Genomic DNA, 24,560 nt, shown 5'->3' on the forward strand with positions numbered 1-24,560 from the left:
AAAATTCAATATCATATTCTTTTAACTTTGTTGGTTTGAAGATTTTGTACAAGGCCAGTGATCCATGCTTGCTTTTTATGTATTTGTATTTATTTTGAGGTGGTGTATGCAAAACTAAGTAGACCAAAGAACCTGCTACTACATGTTGGAAAATCATGCGGTGAATACCTATTTTTGTTTCAGGTAGCTTACAGTCTGAGGCAAAAATCCTGATGGGTTGATGAAACAAATGGGTAGGAGTGGAGGGAGAGGGAACATCGGGTAAAATCACTGTCTGCTTGTGTACTGACTCCCTCTGTGTATGATTTTATGAGCAACTGTTAGCAGTAATTGTAATAACCTTTAAGCACATTGTTTGTTAGCGTATGAGCCAATGTTTTCTTTTCAGTCAATTGTTCTAGTGGTTTTTCAGTCTCTTCTGCACCCCAAACAGATTGCCTTTCTCTTGCTGTTTTTCTTTGAGGCTTTTTTTATGACTACTATGCATACAGACCATACAACCTGCAGTCATTTGACTTTTGATATGAAGAGTAAACTCACAATGCAGTCATTAAAACCCCAGGTTAGGTGAGGAGTGACATAATCCCTGTGGAAGTTATTAACTGCAATGTCCTTGTCAGCAAAAAGAGGATTGCTTCATCTTAACGTAAAATAAAACTACTTTCTCCTGTTAAGCCTTAGAATGGAAGCATTAGCCTTAGGGATACAGACAACCTACGTAGCCAGCGTTGATGCTTCTTTTCCTCTGCTTTTTTGTTCCATTCAGGCACACCAAATTTCTCCTCCTCTCTCAGTTGTTCTGGACACTGGGACATTTGCCCAGAGGGTGTGACCCCTATGGCTCACCATCTTTTTGGTCACCTTCTGGAGCATCTCCTTCCACTCCCAACCTATACAGGTGCCTGCCATGATGGAGAAGTCAGGGCATAGCAACATTGCATGGGTGACCATCTCAGTGAGGTTTCAAGGAAGAAGGAGAACCTCCATCCCTAAATGAGGGGTCTGGAGCACTAGTCTTGTGAGGGGCGGCTGAGGGAGCTGGGGGTGTTCAGCCTGGAGAAGAGGAGGCTGAGGGGAGACCTTCTCGCTCCCTACAGCTCCCTGAAAGGAGGGGGTAGCTGGTGGGGGGGTCAGGCCCTTCTCCCAAGGAACAGGTGATGGGACAAGAGGAAACAGCCTCAAGTTGCACCAGGGGAGATTTAGGATGGTTATTGGGAAAAATTTCTTCATTGAAAGGGCTGTCAAGCATAGGAACAGTCTGCCCAGGGCAGTGGTGGAGTCGCCATCCCTGGAGGGATTTAACAGAGAGGCAGACGTGGTGCTGAGGGACACGGGTTAGTGGTGGGTTTGGGCAGTGTTGGGTTGATGGTTGGACTCGATGGTCTTGAAGGTCTCTTCCAACCTAGACAATTCTATGATTCTGTGAATAAGAGTTTTTTCTTTTAGTTCCAGAAAATTGATTTTTGTTGCACCTCCTGGTGATCAGTGCCCTACTTGCTGCTCCTTTAGGTAGTTTCCCTGTTGACTTCCAGCACAAGGGCTGTGTTTTCTATTTTGAGACAATAGTACTAAGGGCAGGTCTACACAAAGTTTCCCCCTCGCTTTTCACTTAAGCAAAGCTCCATTTGGTATTTGTTTTTAATGCAGTTTTGCCTAAGCATAGATAAGAATTGCAGAACTGGGTCCAGGGAGCTAAATTTGCCCCAGTGTTGTAAGTCAATGCTGCCAAAAAACTTCAAACAGCACAGACTGAACTAGCAGGAAGTTCGATGTATGGGAGTGGACTCACGGAAAGTACAGCAGTTCTTTAATGTGGGAGTTCAGACTTTTGAGATTTCCCTGCTGGAGAATTTCTGGCAACTGTGTTACCAGAGGAGCTCTACATGTACACACATACACACAAGGTTTGAAATTTGCAAACTTTCTTTCAAAGACTGAAATAACCATGCAGCAGAAGAGCTATGCATTGCTACTGGAACTAGAAATCACTGTTTCATGCTGTGGAAAAGTGGCCTGGGTGTATCACTTGTTACTTTGTGCACTTAAGGCACCTAATTTAGATATGTCTGCATCAAGAGAAGCATGGCCAGCAGGTCGAGGGAGGTGATTCTCCCCCTCTACTCCACTCTTGTGAGACCCCACCTGGAGTAGTGAGTCCAATTCTGGAGCCCCTACTACAAGAGAGATATGGACATGCTGGAACGTGTCCAGAGAAGGGCCATGAGGATGATCAAAGGATGATCAGTCTGTCCTATGGGGACAGACTGAGAGAGTTGGGGTTGTTCAGTCTGGAGAAAAGAAGGCTCCGGGGAGACCTTATAGTGGCCTATGAGTATCTTAAGGGGGCCTACAAGAAAGCTGGGGAGGGACTTTTTAGGATGTCAGGTAATGGTAGGACTAGAGGGAATGGATTAAAACTAGAGATGGGTCGATTCAGACTGGACATTAGGAAGAAGTTCTTCATCTTGAGGGTGGTGAGACACTGGAACAGGTTGCCCAGAGAGGTGGTGGAAGCCCCATCCCTGGAAGTCTTTAAGGCCAGGCTGGACGGGGCTCTGAGCAACCTGATCTAGTGGGAGGAGATGTCCCTGCCCATGGCAGGGGCGTTGGAACAAGATGATCTTTAAGGTCCCTTCCAACCCTAACAATTCTATGATTCTATGTGGTTGCCCTAACTCCGTGTATAGTCTCTGAAAAGGGGGTAAGAGGCATTTCCAGAGGGTCTTTCAGATCTGTGTTTTAGGGTAGGCTCAACAGCAAGACTGTGATCTTTAGAGTTTGAATGTTGTGATGTTATTTCTTTGACAAGCATCGTTGCCTTAGCCCTGCTGAGTGGCTTCAGCATCTTCCATTGTCTTTTACTATAACCTCTTTTAACTTCAGTGCTAATGAGAGGCTTGCTCCGAGAACTGCTACTTACTGCCACATCAGCTTTTCACCCAGCTCTCTTCAGGCCCTTGGCTGTGTGGGCATTGCCTTTCACACCTCTCAAATTGTAGTAACTGCTGGTACGCTGTGGTTCAGTGCCTCATGGTGATGGCAATCACGCTGGTTTGATTTTGGGTTATTGCCCCATGTGTTCTCTCTTTCTCCTTCCATGCTGTGTGAGCAGAAGCAAACTGGCAGCTTTAAGCAATACCTAAGCTGGGCCATGTAATGTTTTGTGGGAGGAGAGCGCAGACGGAGCTACCTGGAGTGCAGCACAATTTGGCCAGCCGTTAGACCTGATCCACGTGTCGCTCAGTGCTGCGCATTCCTCCTCCAAAGCTTCTGCTCAGCCTGATGCTAAAGCTTGAAAGACTTGATTGTTGTGTAGCTGAAACGGGCATCAGGGAGGGATAAAACATCCAGAACAGCACCTCTGCATCTGCTTCCCCAAATCAGGCCCTGGACGATGTTGAGACTTGCAGCGTGGCAGGTGCCAGCCGCTAAGTTCAGCAGTTCGACAGTTTGAAATCCAGGCTAAAGTTGTAAAACAGGAGGTTCAAAAGGGCAGGTTCATCCTGCCCTTTGCTTTCCGAATCTTGCTCGTGTCTTGCCTTTATCCGAATTGGTTCTAAGGGCCAGGTCTCAAGTGTCTGGTGCCCTGGATCTGCTGTGCAGCCTGATAAAGTTGTATCAACAGCTTTGGTGAGAGCATGTCATCTGACTGATGATTCCACACGGATAGGACTCGTCTGGGGGTGAGACATGAGATGAGTCCTGGGGCCTCATCTATATGCCTATATAGAAATTAATCCATAGCTGCAGACACGGAATAGCTGTATGGCTGTACTGTCATGAGGCAGAAGGGGGAAGGTGGCATCCTGGCCCTAGTTGAGTCCCTTTGGAGTTTGTATTGGATTTTAGCGGGGCCAGGAGTTCAGGCTGTCGTTGGTATTTGTAAGTAAAATACACTAACCTTTAAAAGGAGAAAGGTTGCAACGATGTCTACCAGAGTTAGCACAAAGATGAAGGCATAACTTCGGGAGGAATTATACTTTTTCGTTCTTCCTCAAATTTGATAGCTCACATTTAAATTGTGACCATTTCTAATTATTTCAGAAAAGAGCAGCTTAAAAGAATTATCAAGCTAATCTGTTTAGCCATTGGTATTGTACACAATGGGCAGAAAGGGTGGAAGTTTTTGTCTTATCCTTTCTCTTCTGTGTTTTAAGATATCCCTTTCCCTATTCAGAAGTGGGGCAAGGGAAAGTGAGATGCATCTTCAAACTTCCTGAAATATGCTCAGAATTGCACATCTTCACTGGCAAAGCTCTTAATTAACCCTCTCTATCCCCAGCCTTTTTGCTGCCTGAGCTCTTCCTACTGTGCTTCCACGTTTCCTATACTAAATTCTGGAGCCATCTGAAATGATGGGGAGGGAAGACGTGCAGGAAAAAAAATTCACATTTGTGTTAATCTGGGTTCCGCAAGGAGTACTACACTGGGATTCGTGACAGCGGGGAGAGGAGAGGGTTTGAGGATAATGCTGCTTAATTCGGGGCCATGATTCAGTGTATCACATCACACATGAGCCTTCCCTGTGTGTTGGCATTGAGGGCTTTGCTAGAGTGAGAATAGCGATTCCTCCGCTGCCACTGATGTGGTCAGCGGAGTTGAAAGGAAGAGAGTATATACATTCAGAATTTACAATCTGTCCCTGGAGGTAGTGGAGGATGCAGTGTCTTTCTCCAAGGGATCCGAGTGTTTTCTCATCATGATAATGGCTGAGCAGATCTTTGCCTTGGAAAGTACCTTGCGTGTGAAGAGATGAGATTGTGGAGTCCGTGGAAATTCTTCCTGCAGTTTCTGTTTTCCTGCTGTGGCTGGGAAGCAGTCTAGAAGACTCGTTGCAACTTAAAAGACTCTCTTAGATCATCTGACAGCAAAAGCTATTTCTTTGTTGTCGGAAATGAGAACAGAATACACTGTAAGCAAGAAGAAGAGATATTGGATTTCATCATATTTCTGTATGACAGTTGAAGATTCGTGGTCTTGCTGCATGCAGCTCCAGTCTCCTCTAAATGTGCTTATTCTTGTTTCTGCTCAGTATTTTACAACACGTTTTTGTTCTGCTGTGAATTTCCTTCCCATAACTGTCTGGCTCCATCTTGGTAATATTGTCTGAAACAAAGCAGTAGTTCTGGGTTTCTTTTTAACCTTCTTTGAAAAAATGATGTGTGTTCAATCCTAGCTATGATACAAATCGGTCTTTTCAGGTGTTTTAAGGTAGCAGAGATCAGAATTTTGATCCCAAAAGAAATAAGAAAAAGAATAATTGACAAAAAAAGAATAACTACAAATGGGAGGTTATGGACATGCCCTCCCTTCCTGCTCTTTCTGGTCACAGCAGTATGGATGAAGAGGATATCAGTGTGGTAAAAAACAGCAGGGGGTAGAGGAGATATGGTTGTGGAAATGGCTGTGGTTGAATGATTCTGGGTTTTGAAGCCTGTCACAGTATAAGTCAAAATATCCCTGGGGCTGCTGTAGCTGCCATTGGCTGACTGTAGGCTACCTTTCCTCCCTGGTGTAGTGCCTTTACCATGAGAGGTGAGATTATTACAGTGCTCTGCGGCTGTGGAGCCTTAGAGAAGAGGAATTTTCAGGTAGGTCTCGAAGGCTGGACTGCCTCTTCACTGTTCTGTGCAGTGTGTGGGGAGGGAGTCTCCTCTTCTCCCTGCCAAGAGCCGGGTCAGCATTTGGAGGTGATGTATCAGCTATCCTGGGAGAGGCTTTCTCAACTGCTGTGTTTGCACAGAAGCTTTACAGCTACTGTAACATTGTTGGAGGCGTGAGAGAGGAACCAGCCTTGAGGTGAAACCAATACAATTCTCACGCCTACCCTGTCTCTCTTATTGTGGAACTTTAAAAGTAGCACCAAAGTAGCATTAAGATAAATAGCATGAGAATCACCCAAATTATTTCAATAAGAGTGGGATCATGCAACTGCCTGGGGAGGGTTGCTCTGCATTATGTGTCAAATAGGGCTCAGCTCAGTATTGTACCAGCTGACTCGGTGGGTTCTTTCTTATGTGCATGGGAAAGTTGTTTTCTTCCTATTTCTCTTGTGCATTGCATAGGAAGGCAGTGTCGGGAGTTCTCCTCCACTGGCGTATTTTACCTATACTGGAAAAAGCAGGAACTGCTGTACTGCAGCCATGGTTGGACTTGAGGATCTTAAAGGTCCCTTCCAACCTCAGCGATTCTATGATTCTGTGATATGTATTTTCTTACCCATGAGGAGAAGGATCTTCTAGGAGAGCTAAGACTTTTCCAGCTTCATTTTCTGCTGCTTTGTGAAATCATGTTCAGGTTGGCTGATAGAAAGAACAGAATATGACAGATCACAGTAACAATTTTCCGCAGGCCTTGATTCCCTGATAGCTGAGGCCAGATCCCTGCTCTGGCAGGGAGGGAAGCTGACCATGTGGCAGCGTGCCTGGGATCACAGCCTCCACCGTGGTACTTCCTAAAGGTGCTTCCTAAATTCTGCTGCCTTGGATTTCACAAGGTAGTCCCAACTTGCATCCTCTGTGTCCTAACGGGGGCTGGATGATTATCATGAAGGTTTGTCTGGAAATGTGGGCTGGAGTTGTTTTGACCGCATTTGTCCCTTCCCTTTTCCTTCTTCTTGAAAGTTCATAGGCTTGAGGTTTGTTCAAGGAACAGCCTGAACCCCAGAAGACAGGGATCTTGCTGCATTCCCATTTTTGTAGGGGTCGCTGCATTGTGCCAGTGTTGCATGAAGGATCTGGCAGCAAAAATTGGAAACGGAGAACATCTTCTGTTTCCCCTGAAATCAACAATTTCCTGCTTTTCCTTTGATGATATTTTCCACAGCAACCAAATGTAATGTCACAAGTGGAGGCTGGTAAATGATGACTTGCAGGACAAAATAGATCCATTGAGAGATGCCAAAGCTCTTGGTTTGGTGTAGTTGTGTTGCCTGAAACTGGGTGAAAAGTGAAATCCCCAGTTCTGCTTTTAGGCAAATATTTCATGAAGCACAGGAAATAGAGGAAGGAGAAAGCACAAAAGGTTGCTGAAGCAGAAAGGCAGATGTCAGAGGGTTTTTAATATTATTCAAATTAATTTCATTTTCTTGTTGTTGTTTTTAAACATTTGGGGAATGATATGAAGTGCTTATCATTTGCCGAGCAGCGCAAAAAAAATCTCTCAGGTGATTGCACAATTAAACAGCATTATATGTACCTCATAATCCAGAATGGACGCTTTGTGCAGAGTCAGTCCATTTTCTATCCATAATAGAAGTCCTCATGAGACCATGATGAAATTTAATTCCTTTTTTTCTTTCTTGAAAAGGTCTGTCCACATGAGATGAGGACAGATGAACGACTGCTGTGAAGCAAAGTAGCATCTTTAAAAATAGTGAAGCCGCTCTGAGATACTCCACCTGAGCCTATGTCTCAAAAATGACGTGGGGTTTTTGGGGTTTTGGGTTGGGTTTTTTTTTTTTTTTTTTTTTCAATCTTGGAATGAATCTTGCCCTGCGTGAGCTGTGCCTAAATGCATCCGTATTTCTGGAATGCTCAATTGTGGCATAGCTACGAACATCACTTCTTCCCAAACCAGAACTTGACAAATATGACTTAAAAGCTGCCTTTGTTCCTGGACTATGGCCTTGCTTACCGAGCATGCAGTCACAGCACATTCTCATTGAGTGACACATCCTTAAACTTGCACTTGTAAAGTTGCTTGCTTGGCTGCTCAGAAAATGTATGAGAAACAAAATAAGGTGCTGAGATTGGGAAATGCTACACTTCCGTAAACCTGTGACCTAAATGCCAGAGTCTTTTTGCCTATCCATGAGTATGTGCCACAATAAGACTTGCAGATATGTGTCACTTGTGGTGACGTGAGCACAGGAGAAATGTCCTATTTTGGTTACAGGCATGTAGAAGTTCATGCAATTCTTTCCCTACCTTTCTGTTTGATTAGTTAATTAGAGCGTTCCTTTAACAAAGCCCTTTTCTGCTGGATGCTCAGCACGATCGTGGAGAATCAAGGTCTCGAGCTGCTCAGCCTGATCCTGCAGTGCCTTTTGCATGCAACTCCCGTCCATGTCCATGGGTACTCCGCATGTTGGAGAGTCCCTGGGTTGGACCCTGGGAATGTTCAGACTCTCAGGAAGCAGTTGCAGGTTCATATTCTTGGGATATCACTTAATTGTAACTAGTGGTACAGTTGTAAGAAAGAAAATGATGGGTAACACCACCGGACTAATGAGGTTAATCTGTTAATGTGCATCATTATGTACTCTCTAGCCATAAAATACTATTTTTTCCTAGCCCTTTATTTTGAGGGCTCAGGATAACGTACAAGTAAGAGCTGTCCTTTGTGCATTTCAGGCAGTGGAGAAGGTGTTTGCGGTGCCAAATGGATTTTACTGGCAGACAGTTGAAACTGAGGAAGAATACTTCCCTAACAGCAGCGACATTGAGGCTTGCAGGGATACAGACGCTGAGGTAAAAAAACCAAACCACTCCTTTCTGACTCGTGGGATGATGTGGGAAGTTGAGAGATGATTAAGTGACCCAGAATATTTCAGTCTTGACGTTTGGTACAAATACTGATCCTGAAGTATTTCTTGCTCAGACCTAAATATATCAGCTGAGTATTTTGTGTCATTGGTATTGATGTGCTGATTGCTCTGAGCCACAGAAGATGAAACTATATGAAATGTGCGGGTTGAAGAAATTGCTACCAACCAGGTGCAAATCAGTAACAGTAGACAAAATTTTGATAAGCCAAAACCACTTGACTGCAAGCCAATATACAACACAACTTCAACTTGCACTCAAACATTCCAAAAAATTTTGGAAGCTTCCGGCACTACCTGCCTGACCTACAGTAACTGTGTGTGTGTTGTATGAACAAGTAGAAAGGAATTCTATTTTAATGACCCCAGAAGAAGAGGTTAAGGTAACTTAAAATAGCTGATCTTTACCTCTGTTTAGGAGTGCATACCAAACTGCACTAGACCTCCACCCATGTATGTAATTTTACTATGGTAACTCACCTGTCTTTGCTCTTGTGCAACACAAACCATAGCGTCTTTGATCTGACAGTTCAGTTCCCTGTTAGCATTGATTCAGGGAGATGCACGTTTATTAAGTTCCTCCTGAAGACCACAGCGAGCCCAACCAGTTGCTGAGAGTGTACCAGGCTTGCTCCTGGAAGATGCTTGAAGTCCACAATTAGGAGCTGAAGATACTTGGTGCGCTCGGGAAACGCCTCATGTCTTCGTTACAGTTCCTCGACTGCTGTTAATGGATCCCTGCGGACCTTCTTGCAGCAATGGCAGGATGCTCTGGAAGGGAAGGCAAGCCAGGAGCTGAGTCTGACAGCAAGGCAGGCAGGACCGGTGACCTCACCGTCACGGTGCAGTCCCACGCTACCCAAGCAAGAAGAGCAGAGCAGGTCCAGCAGCAGTAACCAGGGCCAGCCAAGAGGTCGCAGTGACAAGGCCAAGCCAGAAAGTCACATCAGCGTGTTAGGAGAACAGCCAGAATCAGTGACATATGAGACTGGACCAAGGCATACCTGCAACAAAGCTCAGACGGGGACCAAAGCCAAGCGCCTGGCTCCCAAGCAAAGGGGAGACAGGCAGCTACTGAGGTTTCTCAATGCTGGATCACTGCGTTATCAAAGCTGGCCCTGAGCCCGGGCAGCCAAGCCCCAGGGACTCTCTTACCAGCTACAGAGTCCTTACTGGCTGCTGTGAATATTGGGTTAATATCAGGAGAGCTTGAGCTAGACAAACATAAAGAAATAGAGCTTTTATTCCTAATTAGACTACTTTTTTATGATTTGAGTAAATTTATATCTTCATTTATCATGATGGTATAAGCCCCATAATGTGTTTATGGGCAAGTAGCATTTCATTTAAAGTGTCCAATAGTGATGAATTCATTTGGCGTTCGCTGCAGCCATAAAGCGTGCTGCTGGGGATAGCGTCGTGTTGCTTTTCAGCCAGGAGAACCATGCACAAATTTGAGGCCAGTACAATCACGCTTCTCTGATGTACGGCTAGACAATTTATTACCCCCAGCACCACACCACTTCCCGTCGTAAAGCACCTGCTTTCTGAAACAATATGTTCCTTCTGATGGGAAAATAATAGTAATTTGCTTCACTTTTGGATATAAACATTCAGTACGTGTTGGTGTATGTCTTCCTACGTGCAAGAATGGGCTGAATTGGATTCGTCTGGTGAAGAAGATTTCAAATGTAAATTTGGGACTGTACCAGTGGTGTGTCTGCCTTTTGATATTTTTATTTTATTTTTTTTCATGTTGGCACTTTTGTAGGTATAAAGAAACAACCAGTTGGTCTATTATTATTGTATAATTATTATTGATTCTGTGTTTTAATCATCCTTCTGTAGTATGCAAAGTTAAACAGCAGGAGCGATACGCTTCAGTCTCTGCCCCAGAGAGCTTGTGGTTTTCTACTAGTAGGTTTATGTGACAAAAAGCACAATTATATCAGCAGAAATAGATTCGCTCATAATTATCACAGATAGTTATGATTCAATCTGAAGCTAAGAGCCTACTGTGCTGAACTGCACATAAACATAAAATAAAAAAAGCCTCTTTCCAATGTAGATAAGTCACAGGAACTAAAGGTGAGTGGAAGAGATACAGCTGTGTGGTCATTGAGGGCTTGGAAGCATTTGGCTCATTCCTCCGATGTGCTCTTGCTGTTCAGGTTGCCATGGTGCTGCTGTTTGAAACTCTCTTCCGAAGTCCCCTGGCCACCCATCACATGTTGCAGCTGGTACTCGGTTCTGGGCTGGATATCTGTGGACTCCGCCTGCTCTATCCCCAGCGGGATGTGCTGCTCTCTAGCTCAGGTGAGGTCTAGTCTTCCTCCAGAGATTCCATCATGTGGCGAGATGGAGGTGAAAGCAAAGATCTGTAAATCTAAGGCGAAGAGTGATGTGGTGCTGTGGGCATAGGGGAGAGGGGATCGAATTTACAGGAGGGGTGCTTTATCAGTTCCTGTGTCTTTTCCAAAAGAAATGATAAAAGGTTTTGGGCTGTTTCTTTCCATGTGTTCTCAGTGTTGAATTTTTAACACTTGATACAAAAAGTGTCTCAAACCACTTTAGCTGTTGTTCCTTTGCAGTGAGCTTTCCCAGATTGCAGTGCCCTAAGCTCGAAAGTTAGACTTATTTGAGTTAAATTTACTAAATCAGTTCTCACTGATTTTCCTGAAGATTTTAACTGCAGAAAATCCAGCCTTCCCCTTCCACAATTCCCCCCATCCCATTGCCTATGGGACTTCAGAAGCATGCGCAAAAGTACTGATCTAGTCACCCTGTGGTTGCGTTGGCTGATAAGCCATCACCAAAATGTCATGTTTGCTGATAGAAGATGGTCTGAGATGTGAGACCAAGAAGATAAGGTAAACAAAAATGATATGGGTCTCAGAACTCAAATCACTAAGTCTTTAACGTTCGACACCACGAATGGTGGCATGTACCATTCAAGTTTTTATTTTTTTCCATTTGTGAAATAGAGATAATAAAGCCTGTCTTAAACCGTGTATGGAATATTATTAGTTGCCAATGCAATATAACCCTAGAGGAACAGGAGTTGCATTAGTCGCAAAGTACAGCGATTGCCTCTGCAGTATAGTATTGCTTTTACTTCCTTTTATGCCAAGAACTTCTCCTGGAAGCTTTGTATGTGACACCATCAGGAATACAGGCAATCCATTTCTCTTGGGGAAAGCTATAGGCAGGCTGAGAGTGGAGAAATGGGTTTCCTTTTCCTCATGCGGAAAGTGAGCGAAGACCAGCTTAATTGGAGAAAAATTCTTTGGTTTCCCTGCCCCCCTTTTTCCATTTGAAAACAATAGGAGCGGACTGCCTTAGAAATGGGATTGCAGTCGGAGTTGGCTCAGCGCTGTGCACGTAATACATTTGTACTGATAGCTGGAGAAATGAAGAAGGACTCCAGAAATGAATAAGAAAACCATAAAATCACCAGTCATTAGGAGATGACAGGCAGCAGATGTGCTTCAATGCTCTGTACCATGCACCATTATTTAGGAACATTTCATACGAAGAGACAATTCATTTGAGCTGAAAACTGCTGTATGAGTTTGTAAATTAGATTTTTACCCTTAGCTTGAAAACTTAAAAATGATTATTTTAAATATTTACAGCTAGTTTCTCCATTATCTACCTGCTCTGCAGACTTGTCTTCTGGCTTCTGATTCTTATGCAACAAATGATGTAATTGAATATGTTTTTAAACCTCAGGGAAGAAAATGACACACCTTGCTGCTTTTTGTAACATCTGCGGCAAGAACTGTGGAGGAGCCAAACTTGCTCTTTTTCTGGGGTTATTTATTGGACCCCAACCATGCTGACAGTAGACATGGAGAAAGGTTTGCCAGAGACATGGGGAAGAGTTTTTGCAGAAAATAAGGGAAGCCACAGTTCAAGTCCTGGCAGGGGAATAAGGGCAGCTAGTCAAATATTTGCCTGGCTACATCATCTTACAACATAGCACAAAATCTCTATTTGATGCAGAAGGAAATAATCTAGAACAGAAGTCCACAAATTTCCAGTTTGTGACCCCATTCCCAGTTTTCCCATCTCTAATGAAAATTACAGAAAACATCCCTCTCCTCAGGCCCAGGTTCTTCTCATGTCTTGCCTTCAATCCCCCAACTTTCCTTGGGGGCATGAGCAACTTCCACAAGAAGTTAAAGTGCTGACTTCTAGTGGTTCAGCCGCTCTCTAGTAACTAACCCTGGGCACGCTCCTTTCCACAGCAAGTATGAGGCAACAGACTCCTCTTTCTTTAACAGACTACCTTGAATAATCTCAGATTTGCTCTTGGGTAAACACGTGCAGCTGGTTGCCAGCATGTCACCCCCAGGACAGGTAACCAGTAGGTTATTTTGACTAAGTCTGAAAGGAGCACTTGAGTGGAATGAATGACCTTGGGGCGGGTTGTTCCATGTTTTAGTCATGTGTATGTTGTCTTTCACAGAAAAGCTCCCTTCTTCCTATACTTCAAAGCCCGGCAAGGTGCCACCAGTGCTGGCATTAGGCGTGAGGGGGCCTAAAGCACGTAGCACCTTACAGAATGTCTTCGGGCCATCTGACCCCCAGCTGGCGAGTGTGACGGACTGCGGTTCCATCAATGCCATCTACTGCAGGAGCCAAGCGGAGCCTCTTCTCTACCTGCCCCACCTGGACAGCCGTGTGCACAGGGAGCTGTGCCTCTGGTTTGGAGGGAGGGTTGCTGGTGTCCTGGATCCGGCTTCCCGGTGCAGCAGCACAGCAAGGTGATGGCCCTGGGTGTATTTGAAGTGTGGTGGCTGTCACAGGCAGTGGGACATGGAGGCCAGGCAGGCACACAGCCAGTGTACTCTGTCTTTACTTCTGCTGAAGGTTTCAGTGAATGAGAGTGCAGGGTGGGAACAGACTTTTATATTTCCAAACCAGTTACTAGAGTCTACAAAAGTCCCTCTCTCACGGGACTGTCTCCTCTGCAGCATGTAATAGGTGTGTCAAGGTGTTGGGTGTGGGACTTCTGCAGTTGCTTCTCATCACTTGTTCCCTGGTAGCTAGGTCTGTAGTCCATACACTTGCAGCACCTGCTCTTGGGCCCTCTGTGCCTGAAACATCTGATCAGACTGATTTGAGACCTCCTCCAGCTGTGCCTGGTGCTGCAGAAGTGTGGCCCTTTGCTAGAAAGCTCTGCTCTAGCTTTGCCCTGTGTCCTTTCCATATCAACCGATTAGAGATAAGGGGCTTCAGGTGGAAAAGGCTCTTTGGAGGATTATGACAGAGGTGTGTGAAAATGAAGGGTGGATTATAAACTTTTAACTCTAGCAAACAGCATGAGAAATGCAATTTAGGAGCTGATGATATAGGAGTAAGGTGCCAAAAAGTGCTGGGAATAACTGACATGCAGGAGTTGGGAATCTCGCTGTCAGATGGGTCTGGATATGGCCGCAGAGGGAACGGGGCTTTTGAGCCATCTATGAATCCATCATGGAACCCAGACCGCCTGTGCTCTGCTGCCTAGTGCTACAGGGAGAGGGGGCTACAGCTCCCACAGACTCACTTTTTCTGTTTTGGACAGAAATTGATTTACCTACTGTTTTTTAATCTTTAATCTGGTTTATAACATTGATGTTGGGCTGCCAGAATGCCTGCAGTTGGCCTTGCTCTGCAGAGCAGGGGTGCGTGAGGGAAAGGGGACAGTGGCAGGGAGCAGAGCTGTGGAAGTTGGCACTGAGCAGCCCTTGCACACCACCGCCACCGAGGCAGAGGAAAGGCTGGATCAGTAGCTTGGACTCTCTTGCGCTCCTTCCCAGCACTCTTTTCCCAAACCTCTCTGCAGTTTTTCCTTGATGAAGATGAGTGCTTTCTACAGCACAAAACCATCACTTCCCTTCCTGATGATCTTGCAACTTCCTGGACAGAGACTCGAACCTGAGGACGCAGGAAGCACATTTAATCCTGTGTGCGTAAATGAAGGGCTCTGCTGCACTCAAAGGTCCCTTTCCTCTGGAGGATGAGAGTAGTCTGGCCTGCAGAGGGAAGAAAAGAGGCACTTTTCTCTTTTTGGCTGCTGAAAGACACCACTGGGGTTCTTCCAAGCACAGGTAGATCTGTGGCTTGAAGCATTTATTTTACAGTGCTTTATCAAAAGATTTGACTTAGGGCTTCAAGGAATTTCCACCAACTGGGAAAATACCAAACTACGTATCCCCGCTCCCTGACTGTCGTGCTTGTCACACTGGCCTGTGTAATCACAGGGGATGCCAGCCTCTACGCTGGGGTTTTCAGGCCCTGGGCATCTCCTTTTAATGTTGCTGAAATGAATAAAGGATGCTGGATTGAAACTCCCCCGCAGAAAGCTCGGACAAGGCCGTGCAACTGCAAGTTCTGGACAGGTTTTTAAAGATCCCTTGTGATCCTGGATGCTGGGTGCAGCATGGCACACTGTGTCAGTGGCAGCAGGCTGGAGGTGAGATAGTCTGCGGTCCTGTCGGTGCTTTCTGCAGAGTGGCAAAGTGCACCCATGTAGAATTAATCTGATGCTCGTGGAAGCGTTGTGTGTTAGAGTTCAGTTCTGCTGCGCCATCAACAGTAACTCTCATCACTTTACTTTTAAAATTTGAAAAAAAAATCAATTTGGCAAAGTTTCATTCTCTTTATTTGTTTGTTTTCCTCAGGGATGCTTTTTTCCTCTTACAAAGGTGATGAATTCTGCTCCTCTGTTATAACTTAGCCGGTCCAGAGTGGCGCTACGTTCTAAATAACGCACTTGTCTTTCTCCTGATGCTGGTAATTTGGTCCATTGGGAGACAAGAATATAAACTGGAACTCAGATTGCGCTTTTCAGATTATACTTGCAAATGCCGTGGTCTCCTGGGAGTGAAGGAGCAGGATGTATTCCAGCCAGCTCTGTGGTGGCACGGGACGAGGCAGGCAGGTTTGCCTGAGCAGCCTGCGCTTCACAGACCCAGTCAAACCGTTTCACAGGCTGCAGTTCGTGCTGCTGTCAGTCCCTGGCTTTCAGAACCACACCTTAAGTTCTCTGTGCTGTGATTTAGTCCTTTTGGGTATGCGGGAACGTTGTAGAGGTTTCACTGCCATGAACATCTCTGCCAGACTTGATTGTGCTTGTTGCTCAACATGAACCTTTAAAACTGGTTAAATTCTGGCTAAAGAACCAAAAATGAATAGCAACTATGATGCGTCTGTGGGTAGGAAAAGTTCTGGTAACAAAGCCTGACATATTTCTGGATTCCCAGATTTCTTTGCCAAGCCAGCTACTTTGCATTAGCTGCTTTTAATTGAATGCAGAGAGTCTTGGAGGGAATAATATGAAAAAATGTTCAGTCAGACAGACCTTGATGCAGCTCATGTCATGGACAAGTGATTGAAATGGCTTTTCCAGTAAAGCAGTTTTACCAGAGAAGCTTTTGTGGCCCTGGGTTTGTTGCAGAAAGTAGGTTTGAGTCAGAACCCGGCGTAACAGCTTTTAATATTTATTGTTTTTCCTTAGCTCTCAGAGTCCTTCATCGCCTAGGGCAGAAGCTAATGAAGAAAAGGTCGATCTCCAAGGCGTGGTGGTGTGTCGACCTCCAGCGATGCTTGTCTCAACTACCAAAGGTCGGTGTTAGGGAATGAATCTTGGGGTTTTGTGGTTCTCCTTCGCTGACAATATTACCTTACTCCAGCCCACCCGTTTCAGGAAATCCTGCCTCCCTGGATTGCTCAGTGCTGTGACCTGGCCAGTTCTAGAGCCAGGAATTAATTTCTAGTGAAACAGTGTCGTCTAAAATGAAATGACAGAGGAATGTTATCACCTCATCCTCCTCGTGGGAGTGGCTGCTACAGTCCTGTAGGCTGCTTAGATTTCACTGAAGGGTATAAAAAGGAAAAAACAAAGAAACCACCCTATGGGAAATCTCTGCATGTAGGGGCCAGTTCATCAAAGAAACAGTCATGTGAAGACCTAACAGTGGCCTTAAACTGCATCTTTATCTGATTAGAGATTATCTGCCTCTACTGGTGAAGAGTCGAGTATAATCATCGTGGGTATGAAATGATTAAGACTTTATTCAGGGCAGGACTGATCACTCAATCAGAAAAGAAAGCACTTCATGGGGCTAATATTAACTGGCTGTCACCTGGCTCTACCCAAAGTCCTCTTTTCCCTTTGTAGGAGTAGTCTTCTAGCTTCTGAATTCGTACCTAGCTACCAGCAAGCTGTGTTCAAGGGAAACCTGCCAAGGTGTGCAGGCCTTATAACAGGCTAAGAGGGATCTGTGTGGTGTAGGGGTGTCTCTTGTAGAAAGCCAACGTGCTGACAGTCACAGCAGATCTCAGGCACAAGCGATTTTTAGACAATGCTGTTAGAGTATTGCTATCTGGTTTCTACTCTCACAATTGAGCATAGTTTCACAGGAAAAAAAAAAACCAAAGCCTGAGGGGAGTGAGTGGAAGCTCAGCAGCTGTTGGGGATAAGATGGCAGACGGAAAGCAGGATTGTACTGACAGAGAAAGAAGGCATGAAAAATTATATTGTTAAAGGAAAGAATGTATGAGAAAAGAATGAAAGCATAAGCCAAAAAGATGAAGGGAGCAGAAAGTAACACAGAGGATGACAGAAAGAAAATGGAGAAGCGAAAAAGAAAAAAAAGAAAAGTCTCACCTTTTGTCACCTTTTGAGATACGCTCTTATAACTTGTCTAACTGGGCATGCTAACTCAGGTATCTTGGCAGTCAGCCATTGGCTCTGCGTTATTTGGGATTGGTATTGATGGCAGCTGGTTGCTGCTGATGGAATGAGTCACATTTTCTGCCTCCCCTTCCTTTTATGGACATTAATGATTCACATCTGATGTGGGCTGCTGAGTTACACCACACCACGTTCCATCTGTATTTGGGCTCAGGAAGTCACTTTCACGCTTTGCTCCTCAGATAGATAACTGTATCCTGACTCTCAGAAGAGAAGCTGAAAATTTGGTCTGGGAGCAGACACCCTCTGGGGTTGTAAGGAAAGGAAACATCTACTGACTCCTTCCCTCAGGTCTCCAGCAGCTTCTCCTGGAGATGGGAAGATATACTCACGAAGAGCATGCAGAACAGCTCTATTGCTACTCCCACCAGATATATCTGCTCCTTCTCAGTAATCAAAGTTTTACTGACCCTAGCAGGTATTCTTGTTGGTTTGGGATACGTGTATGTGAAAAAATGTTTTTATAAAAGTTTTATCAACTAGAGAGGAACCAAACTCTTACCACCTGTAACCCTAAGTTTTGACAGTTCACATGTAATGAATGTGGCAGTAATGTCAGTCTGGCTCAAAGCCTGCAAAATTAAAGCTATAAAGCCAAATAGAAATTTTAGGCAAAGAAACTGCCTGTCCCATCCTTAGTAATAAACACAAGCTTTCCCTTGTTTTGTTGCCATTGCTTTGAACTACCAGGCTGAGCCCTGGTCAGGTTCTTGGGGGGGCAGATATTCATATTGTAAAGTCTAGAACTGAAAGAAACATTCACTGCTGATAGTCCTACCCCCAAAACCAAGTGTAACTGGGACACAGAGACTAAAATACTGCAACGTCATTATATCGTTCAGGTGGAGCTAAGAGAAATTAACAAGACAGTGTAGAGGAAACCCATGTGGAAGTGGCAGGGGTTTGGACCTAGGTGATCTTTAAGGTCCCTTCCAACGCAAACCGTTCTATGATTCTGTGATTTGTCTTCCGAGCTTGCTCTTGGCAAGTTATGGAGACCTGAATGTACATTGGGTACAGAAAAAAAGCTGTATTGGGATTAGGACAGTGTAATAATGAAGATGATGGTAAAAGCAGAGACCCAAGATAAAATTAGAACAGAGCAAAGACCTTGGGTAGATCAGAGGCTTCAGGGAAATGTCTTGAGCTTGTCCTATAGTATCTAAGATGGGGCATAGACAGTGCTCAGGAGATCTTGTAGGCTCTTTCTCCTTGTTCACAGCACGTGTTGCCACCCTGTTGGCAGTGAGCTTGGGGTTCAACTTAGGAAACAGGAGTCTAAAGACCCAAGGTTCTAACCCAATGTAAATTCCAGTTGCTTCTACAACCTTATCTACTGGGATGAGGGATACGAGGAGACCATAAGCAGCCAGACCTAGTGGATGAGAATCAGGTAGGAGAGAGCAGGCTGGTACCATTATCAAGATGGCCAAGGACAGGAAGCTGTGAAGCCAGAGATGATACCAAACCAGAGTGAGGTGAGGTCACGATCACAGGCTGGTCAAAGACTCAGGAGCCTGTGCCACAAGGCAAGCTCTGGGGTGAAGGTTGAAGACAGAACTAAAGAGGGGACAAGAAGGAGCAGAAGGTAGCGCTGAAAAAGATTGTAGAAGCTGGCTACAGGCTAGGACCACCAATAATAGCAGAGAGGAATGGCTGGGGTTGCTTCATGTGCTTTTTAGTGGACAAATTGCCAGTTGGTCTTGTTGACCTTATTTAGTTACTCATCAGTGTGGCCAGTCGGCTTGCCAGTTTAAGGGTAACAGCTCAAACGCAGCCCGGCGGGGGCTGACGCACAGCTAGCACGTGAGCCGAGAGACAGATACCTCAAAGACAGATGAATAGCTCGTAGATAGCTAGAGAGACCTGATGAGACAGACTATCTGGGGTAGATGATTCATAAAGATGTTACTGATGATGCCATAAGCTTTTTCCATTCTGGGTTGGCTTCCGATAGCAGTCATTATGAGCTGGATAGAGCAAATAAACCGTAAAATACAGTGTCACCATTTGGGATGTGCTTCAAGTTGGAACTAGCCACTGTGAGAGTTGCCTTGCATTGATACCACAGCTTCTGTGGGAATAACATGCTGCTTTTCTTACCCTCTTTTTGATCTAGGGGACATCATTTTGATTGTGTCACCTGTGGTATCTCCTCATGCATACGGTAGTGTGATTTCGGGCTGTACCCGTCGGGGGTTTGTTCTGCAAGGAGTCAGACAGCTGCAGCTTTCGCCCAAGCAGGCCGTTGCGCTGAGCATGACAAATCATCAGGTACTGGACAGAACGCCCAGCGCAGCTGTACACCTTGGGTTACCATTTGTTCTGCAACTAATTATGCTGTGAGTTTACGGATGTGTGAGCCGACACTCCTCTACTAAGTGTTCTCAAGGACACTTATTCTCTCTTTACTAGCTAGCGAGCACTCATGTTCTTTGTATTCCTGTGAGTGGTACTCTGGTGGCTTTCAGTGCTGTCTTTTTTTCCTTAGTAGGAAAAATCCACCAGGCCTCAGCCTCTCACTGGGAACAGAAGTGTAAATTCATAATCCGGCCTCCTCCTACGAAGACAAACATGAATTTTACCATTGCTCTCAAAATAAGAAAGAGCAGGCAGTAGCCACATAAACCAAAACAACAATTTCTGATCTGCAAACGTGTATTCAGGAGAATAGCCTTCATCTAACGGACTGATGTTTGATTATGTACTCCACAGGCCCTCTGGGACTGCTTAGGGCTTTTCAGCATGAAGTCCCCTGGTTTAATGCATTCCAGATGGGTTGCGAAAAGAGCTTTCCTATTGTCAAAAATAATAACTTTTTTTTTCTTTTTCTCTAAAGCTCTAACACGATGATAGATTTGCGTTAAGAGTGCAGTTGGCATTTTGACAAGTCAGCCTAATCCTAAATGTAAGATTCCAGTCAAAATTAATGTATGCAAGAAGTCCAGTTCTGCACTTCTTACACGATAAATCACCCAGGAATCATATGACACTTTCCCTTCCAAGGCACTGGACCCCTTACTTTAAATTATCATGCTTAGGGCTGTTTGCTGGGTTGATCAGGAAATGCATCCTTTTGCGAATGGAGCTGTGTACAAAGCCCCTCTTTTCTGCTTGTTCTGTGATCAGGCCTGCGGAATAGCACTGTCCCTGCCCATCATGTTTTGCAGAATAAACATAACTTATTTATGGAATACTGCAGCCCAAATAGCCAATTCTTTGGAGCATTCTCCTAAATGGCTATTTTAGAAGTTAAGAGCAGCAACTATCGCTTCAATGTGCTGTTTGGAGCTGAACGTTTCTAAAAAATCATCCCTTCATTTGGGACTCAAGATCGTTTTTGCATGAGTGACTTAGGATGGTACCACATATCAGCTGAGTTATAACTGTTGTGGTTTTAGTCCAGCCCAGTTGCGGGGCAGAACATTTTAATGTTAAGTCTCTATCCCTGAGGTTTAAATTAAGTTTCTCTGTCTCATGAATAGATGACGCATGAACACCTAGTTATTGGAAGTTACTGTGGCTCAGCTGGTGAGCTTTATCTTGTTATGCCATTGTAACTTAACTGTTTGCCTGAGCCCTGTAGTGATTACATCTGCATTTAGAGTCTAATCTGGCCCTCATTATTTCAGATTGCTGTATTTTGCCCTAGTAAGATTTCAAGCTCAGCTGATACTAGTTCTGCAAGAGGAGACCTCTCTGCTGAACCACACGTGCACTGTCTCATTTTGTTGCTGAGAAGAGAGAATGCTAGCCATCACATTCCTGTGTTGGTAAAAGGTAATGCTTTCACTGCTCAACAACCTCGGAAAAGAAGGCTTGTGTGTCAGTGTGTGTGGGCTAAACACTTACAGTCTAATCACAGCTGTTACATTGTGGGAAAGATTTATTGAGAATATCAGGGCCTGATAGTTTTGCTGGACTTATTTCCAGACCAACACGTAAATCAGTCACTACTACATATCCAACAGAGCAGGTTGGTCTTTGTCAGTTGTTTGATCTTTAGCACTGGAGTCCTCTTGAACTTAGAATCATAGAGTAACTCATGTTGGAAGGGACCTCAGAAGGCCTCTCATTCAATGTCCTGCTCAATACAGCGTCAGCAGTGAATTCAGATAAGGATGCGCAGGGCTTTTTTCAGTCAGGTCTTGAAAATCTGCAAGGACGGAGGTTCCTCTGCCTCTCTGGGCCTTTGTTCCAATGCTTGACCATCCTTATGGGGAACTAGTTTTCCTTTATGTCAAGTTGGAACCTCCTGTGTTTGAATTTGTCAGCCTTGTCTCTTGGCTTCCCACTGTACACCTCCATAATGGGCCTGGCTTCATCATCCTCCTCTTAGGTCTTCTTATTGCAGAGAGAGGTGGGGTAGCAAAAATATGTATGTGCCACAGAGCCTGAGGATAGCACCTGATCTTATCAACCTCCGCCCTGAGTTCTGCGTACTTGTGACTTCCAAGCATCTGAACTGTAGCTCATTTTATATTTAGGGACTGCCAAAACCCAGACCAGTTACTGCCCCAAATCTTCTTCCTTGAGTCAGACTCTGTTCTGAGGCTCTGGTTCAGGAAAAACGTTATTTGGTTTTCTTAAGGATGAGCTGACATTGGTCCCACAAGCAACAGCAGTGATCAGTAGGGAAAAAAGAACTCGCCCTGCCTGCTTCTTCCTGCTCTGGCAGTGGGCACGTTGTCTGCAGCAGGAGAATCCATTCCTGCATCTGTTTTCCTGCAACCTTCCCTTCAGACACCACTGCTGAGAGAAGGGGATGGCTGTTGCTGACCCCTCCATTAACACCACCACAAATAGCTCCTGATGGAGACATTCATCCACTGCCCGATTGCTTCCTTTAATCTATCCACAATAGAAAGGAACATTTAGAAGTTTGGGGGGCAGGGGGAGCCGGAAGACAATTCAAAAAGTCCTCTGCTTTTTCTCCTGAGAGTATCACAGAATGTTCTGAAAACATGTGCAGACACAGTGGATTAATCATGGCAGACTAATTACAGCACCATGTCACACACCCAAGGAAAGTTGCTCATTAAAGAAGTACAGTTTCTGCTGCTTTTCTCACAGAGTGTCCCAGATGATGTTTACAGTGTTCGTGTTTTGCATGGGGAAATTTCCACTAGAAATATAAAGGTGGGCACCAGAACAAAGAGTATTCCGGAAAGGTAGAATGTTTTCCGTCATTGTAGAGAACTCGTTTTTATTTTCCTTTGCTTGTAGACAGATTTTTCAAATGTTTCTTTCCACGTGTTCTGTGGTTGCTTCGGAACTGATCCAGAGAGATACCTTATTCCACATTCCAGAGCCCTGGAGAGGGGAAGCTGATGTTCTTGCCACATAACCTTTGGTTTGGCCTCTGGGAAGTGTAGAATAGCACTAGGATTTGAGTAGGATAAATACCACATTAAGAAGTTTTGCATTTGTAATCAGTACCCCTGAAAAGTAATTACACCTTCAAGGGTCTTCAACCCTGTTCAATTTTCAAAGCAAGGAAAAATTCAACAATTGCTCCTGAGATAGAACAGATAGATAGGTGTCTTTGGGTAATGGATGTCTGTCTTGAGGATCAAACACGATAAATTTTTGTCCAAGCTTTACTTTTTACCGTGCATTGAGTTTGAATAAACAGCAGGTAATGCTGCTGTGGCAGCGGTGGCACGTTTTTTGGCTGCTCACGCCACCTGAAAAGCAGATAGGTGATTGTCAGTGATATGAGCTCAAATCTCTTGTCAGTGCTACGTTTGACATCTGAGGTTTGCCATCAGCCTCTAGCGCTAATAATCCATTTCCCATGCTACGCTACAGTGAATTTTTGACAGGCTCGTGTGGTAGAAAGCAATCAAATATATATGAAGTAATTTAAAAAATAACAAGCCTTTAAAACTGTGGTGTGAAATACTATTACAGAAGGCCGAAGCAATTGTCGTGGAAGTGTATGGTATGCACTGCCAACCTTTTCGAGGAAGAACGAGAACTGAGAGACTGGTAGTTGCAAGCATTTAGTGTCTGTAAATGTGTCGTGGAATTGGATATTTTCCAGACTGGGAGTTAGATGGACTGGGAGGCAACGCCTCTGTGGCCGCGTGGTGCTGTGTTGGATGCGGGACATCGGCCTTACACCTTGAGGTGTAAGACACCTTGAGGGCTGCACTCGAGCACTGGGCTCAGGATTTGTGACTTTTCTTCCTTGTGGACAACAGTTTATTTAAAACACTTTATTCTAGTTCAAGACCTGTGTAGTATCTTCTATGCGTTTGTTCCACATTTCAGTTCGCAGCAGGAGTTAGGAGGTAATAGAAACAGCTGGGGTGTGCTGGTCATGAAGCAGAAGTGTCTCCAGAGAAAGCTGTGGCCAAGCCTCAATTTTCAACAGCTCCTCGCCCCATGGTAAACTAATATGATTTGGGGGAGAGGGGATGATTCGGTTGCATTTCATGTTTCTTAGGTAAGCTCAGCATGGCCCACATTAATGTCTCTGTAATGGAACTGTGGCCAGAAAAACCCAACTAAGAAGAGCGATTTCATGTCAGATTGCATCGGAGCTCTGTATTCTTCATGTTTTCTTTCCTTCTGTGCGCAGGACTGATGAATGAACTGGCCAAGCAAGGCCTCCTTGACAACGGGCAGAGCAGCCTCCGCGCCGCTGCTAGGCTGGACCCCGCCGTGTGTTTTCATGGGGTTCCTTACACCTGGACCTTGCTGCGGGCGCTGGGTAGGTCAAACCTGTGGGAAATGCATTATTCTGGCTTTTATAAGGTCTGACAACCTCATTAGGGGATTTTCCTGATTTAGGAACATTAGGAATATGCTTGTTGTCTATAATAACTCGTTTAGTGTTCCGCTGTGCATCAATCATAGTAACTCTAATTGGATGTCTTCTGCTGCTGGGTAACGAATGGAAGAATCAATAGGAGAATGAAACGGAAATACCTTTTTTAAGTAAATTAAAAAATATGTGGAAAAATAAATTATTTAAATACGACATGATAACAACCAATTAAGACCACTTAAACCTACCATAATTAAAAGATTAATATCCAGTCAATACATATTTATTGCCATAGTTTCAAGAGAAGTCAAAATATTAAAATGAGATAAATTGGTGGTTAAGCGTGTAAAACTACAGTTTGCTGAAGTGATAGATGTTGGCAGCTGTAGTTCTTCTGTAGGTGCAAGAGAAGGCACTTTTTCATTTCGTTTTACTCAGATGTTCTTAGTTTTAGTTTATACAGTTGAATTCACTTCAGAAACTCATTTATTCAA

General features: G+C 44.6%; 1 protein-coding gene across 7 annotated transcripts in view; it reads left to right on the plus strand.

Annotated features, from left to right (window-relative positions):
- Window positions 1-24,560, plus strand: part of DNAAF8 (dynein axonemal assembly factor 8) — a 96,519-nt gene that overhangs the window by 40,843 nt on the left and 31,116 nt on the right. For all 7 annotated transcript variants that reach the window (XR_012588796.1, XM_074598301.1, XM_074598304.1 and 4 more), the window contains 7 exons: window positions 8,355-8,471; window positions 10,717-10,861; window positions 13,017-13,314; window positions 16,053-16,159; window positions 19,411-19,565; window positions 20,924-21,071; window positions 23,878-24,009. Coding sequence is in view for 6 of the 7 variants with exons in the window: in XM_074598301.1 (XP_074454402.1) it covers window positions 8,355-8,471; window positions 10,717-10,861; window positions 13,017-13,314; window positions 16,053-16,159; window positions 19,411-19,565; window positions 20,924-21,071; window positions 23,878-24,009 (1,102 nt within the window). In the remaining variant the exon portion in view is untranslated. The remainder of the gene's footprint in view (window positions 1-8,354; window positions 8,472-10,716; window positions 10,862-13,016; window positions 13,315-16,052; window positions 16,160-19,410; window positions 19,566-20,923; window positions 21,072-23,877; window positions 24,010-24,560) is intronic.

The sequence above is a fragment of the Larus michahellis genome, chromosome 8 (assembly GCF_964199755.1).
Source record: "Larus michahellis chromosome 8, bLarMic1.1, whole genome shotgun sequence".
NCBI classification, from domain to species: Eukaryota; Metazoa; Chordata; class Aves; order Charadriiformes; family Laridae; genus Larus; species Larus michahellis.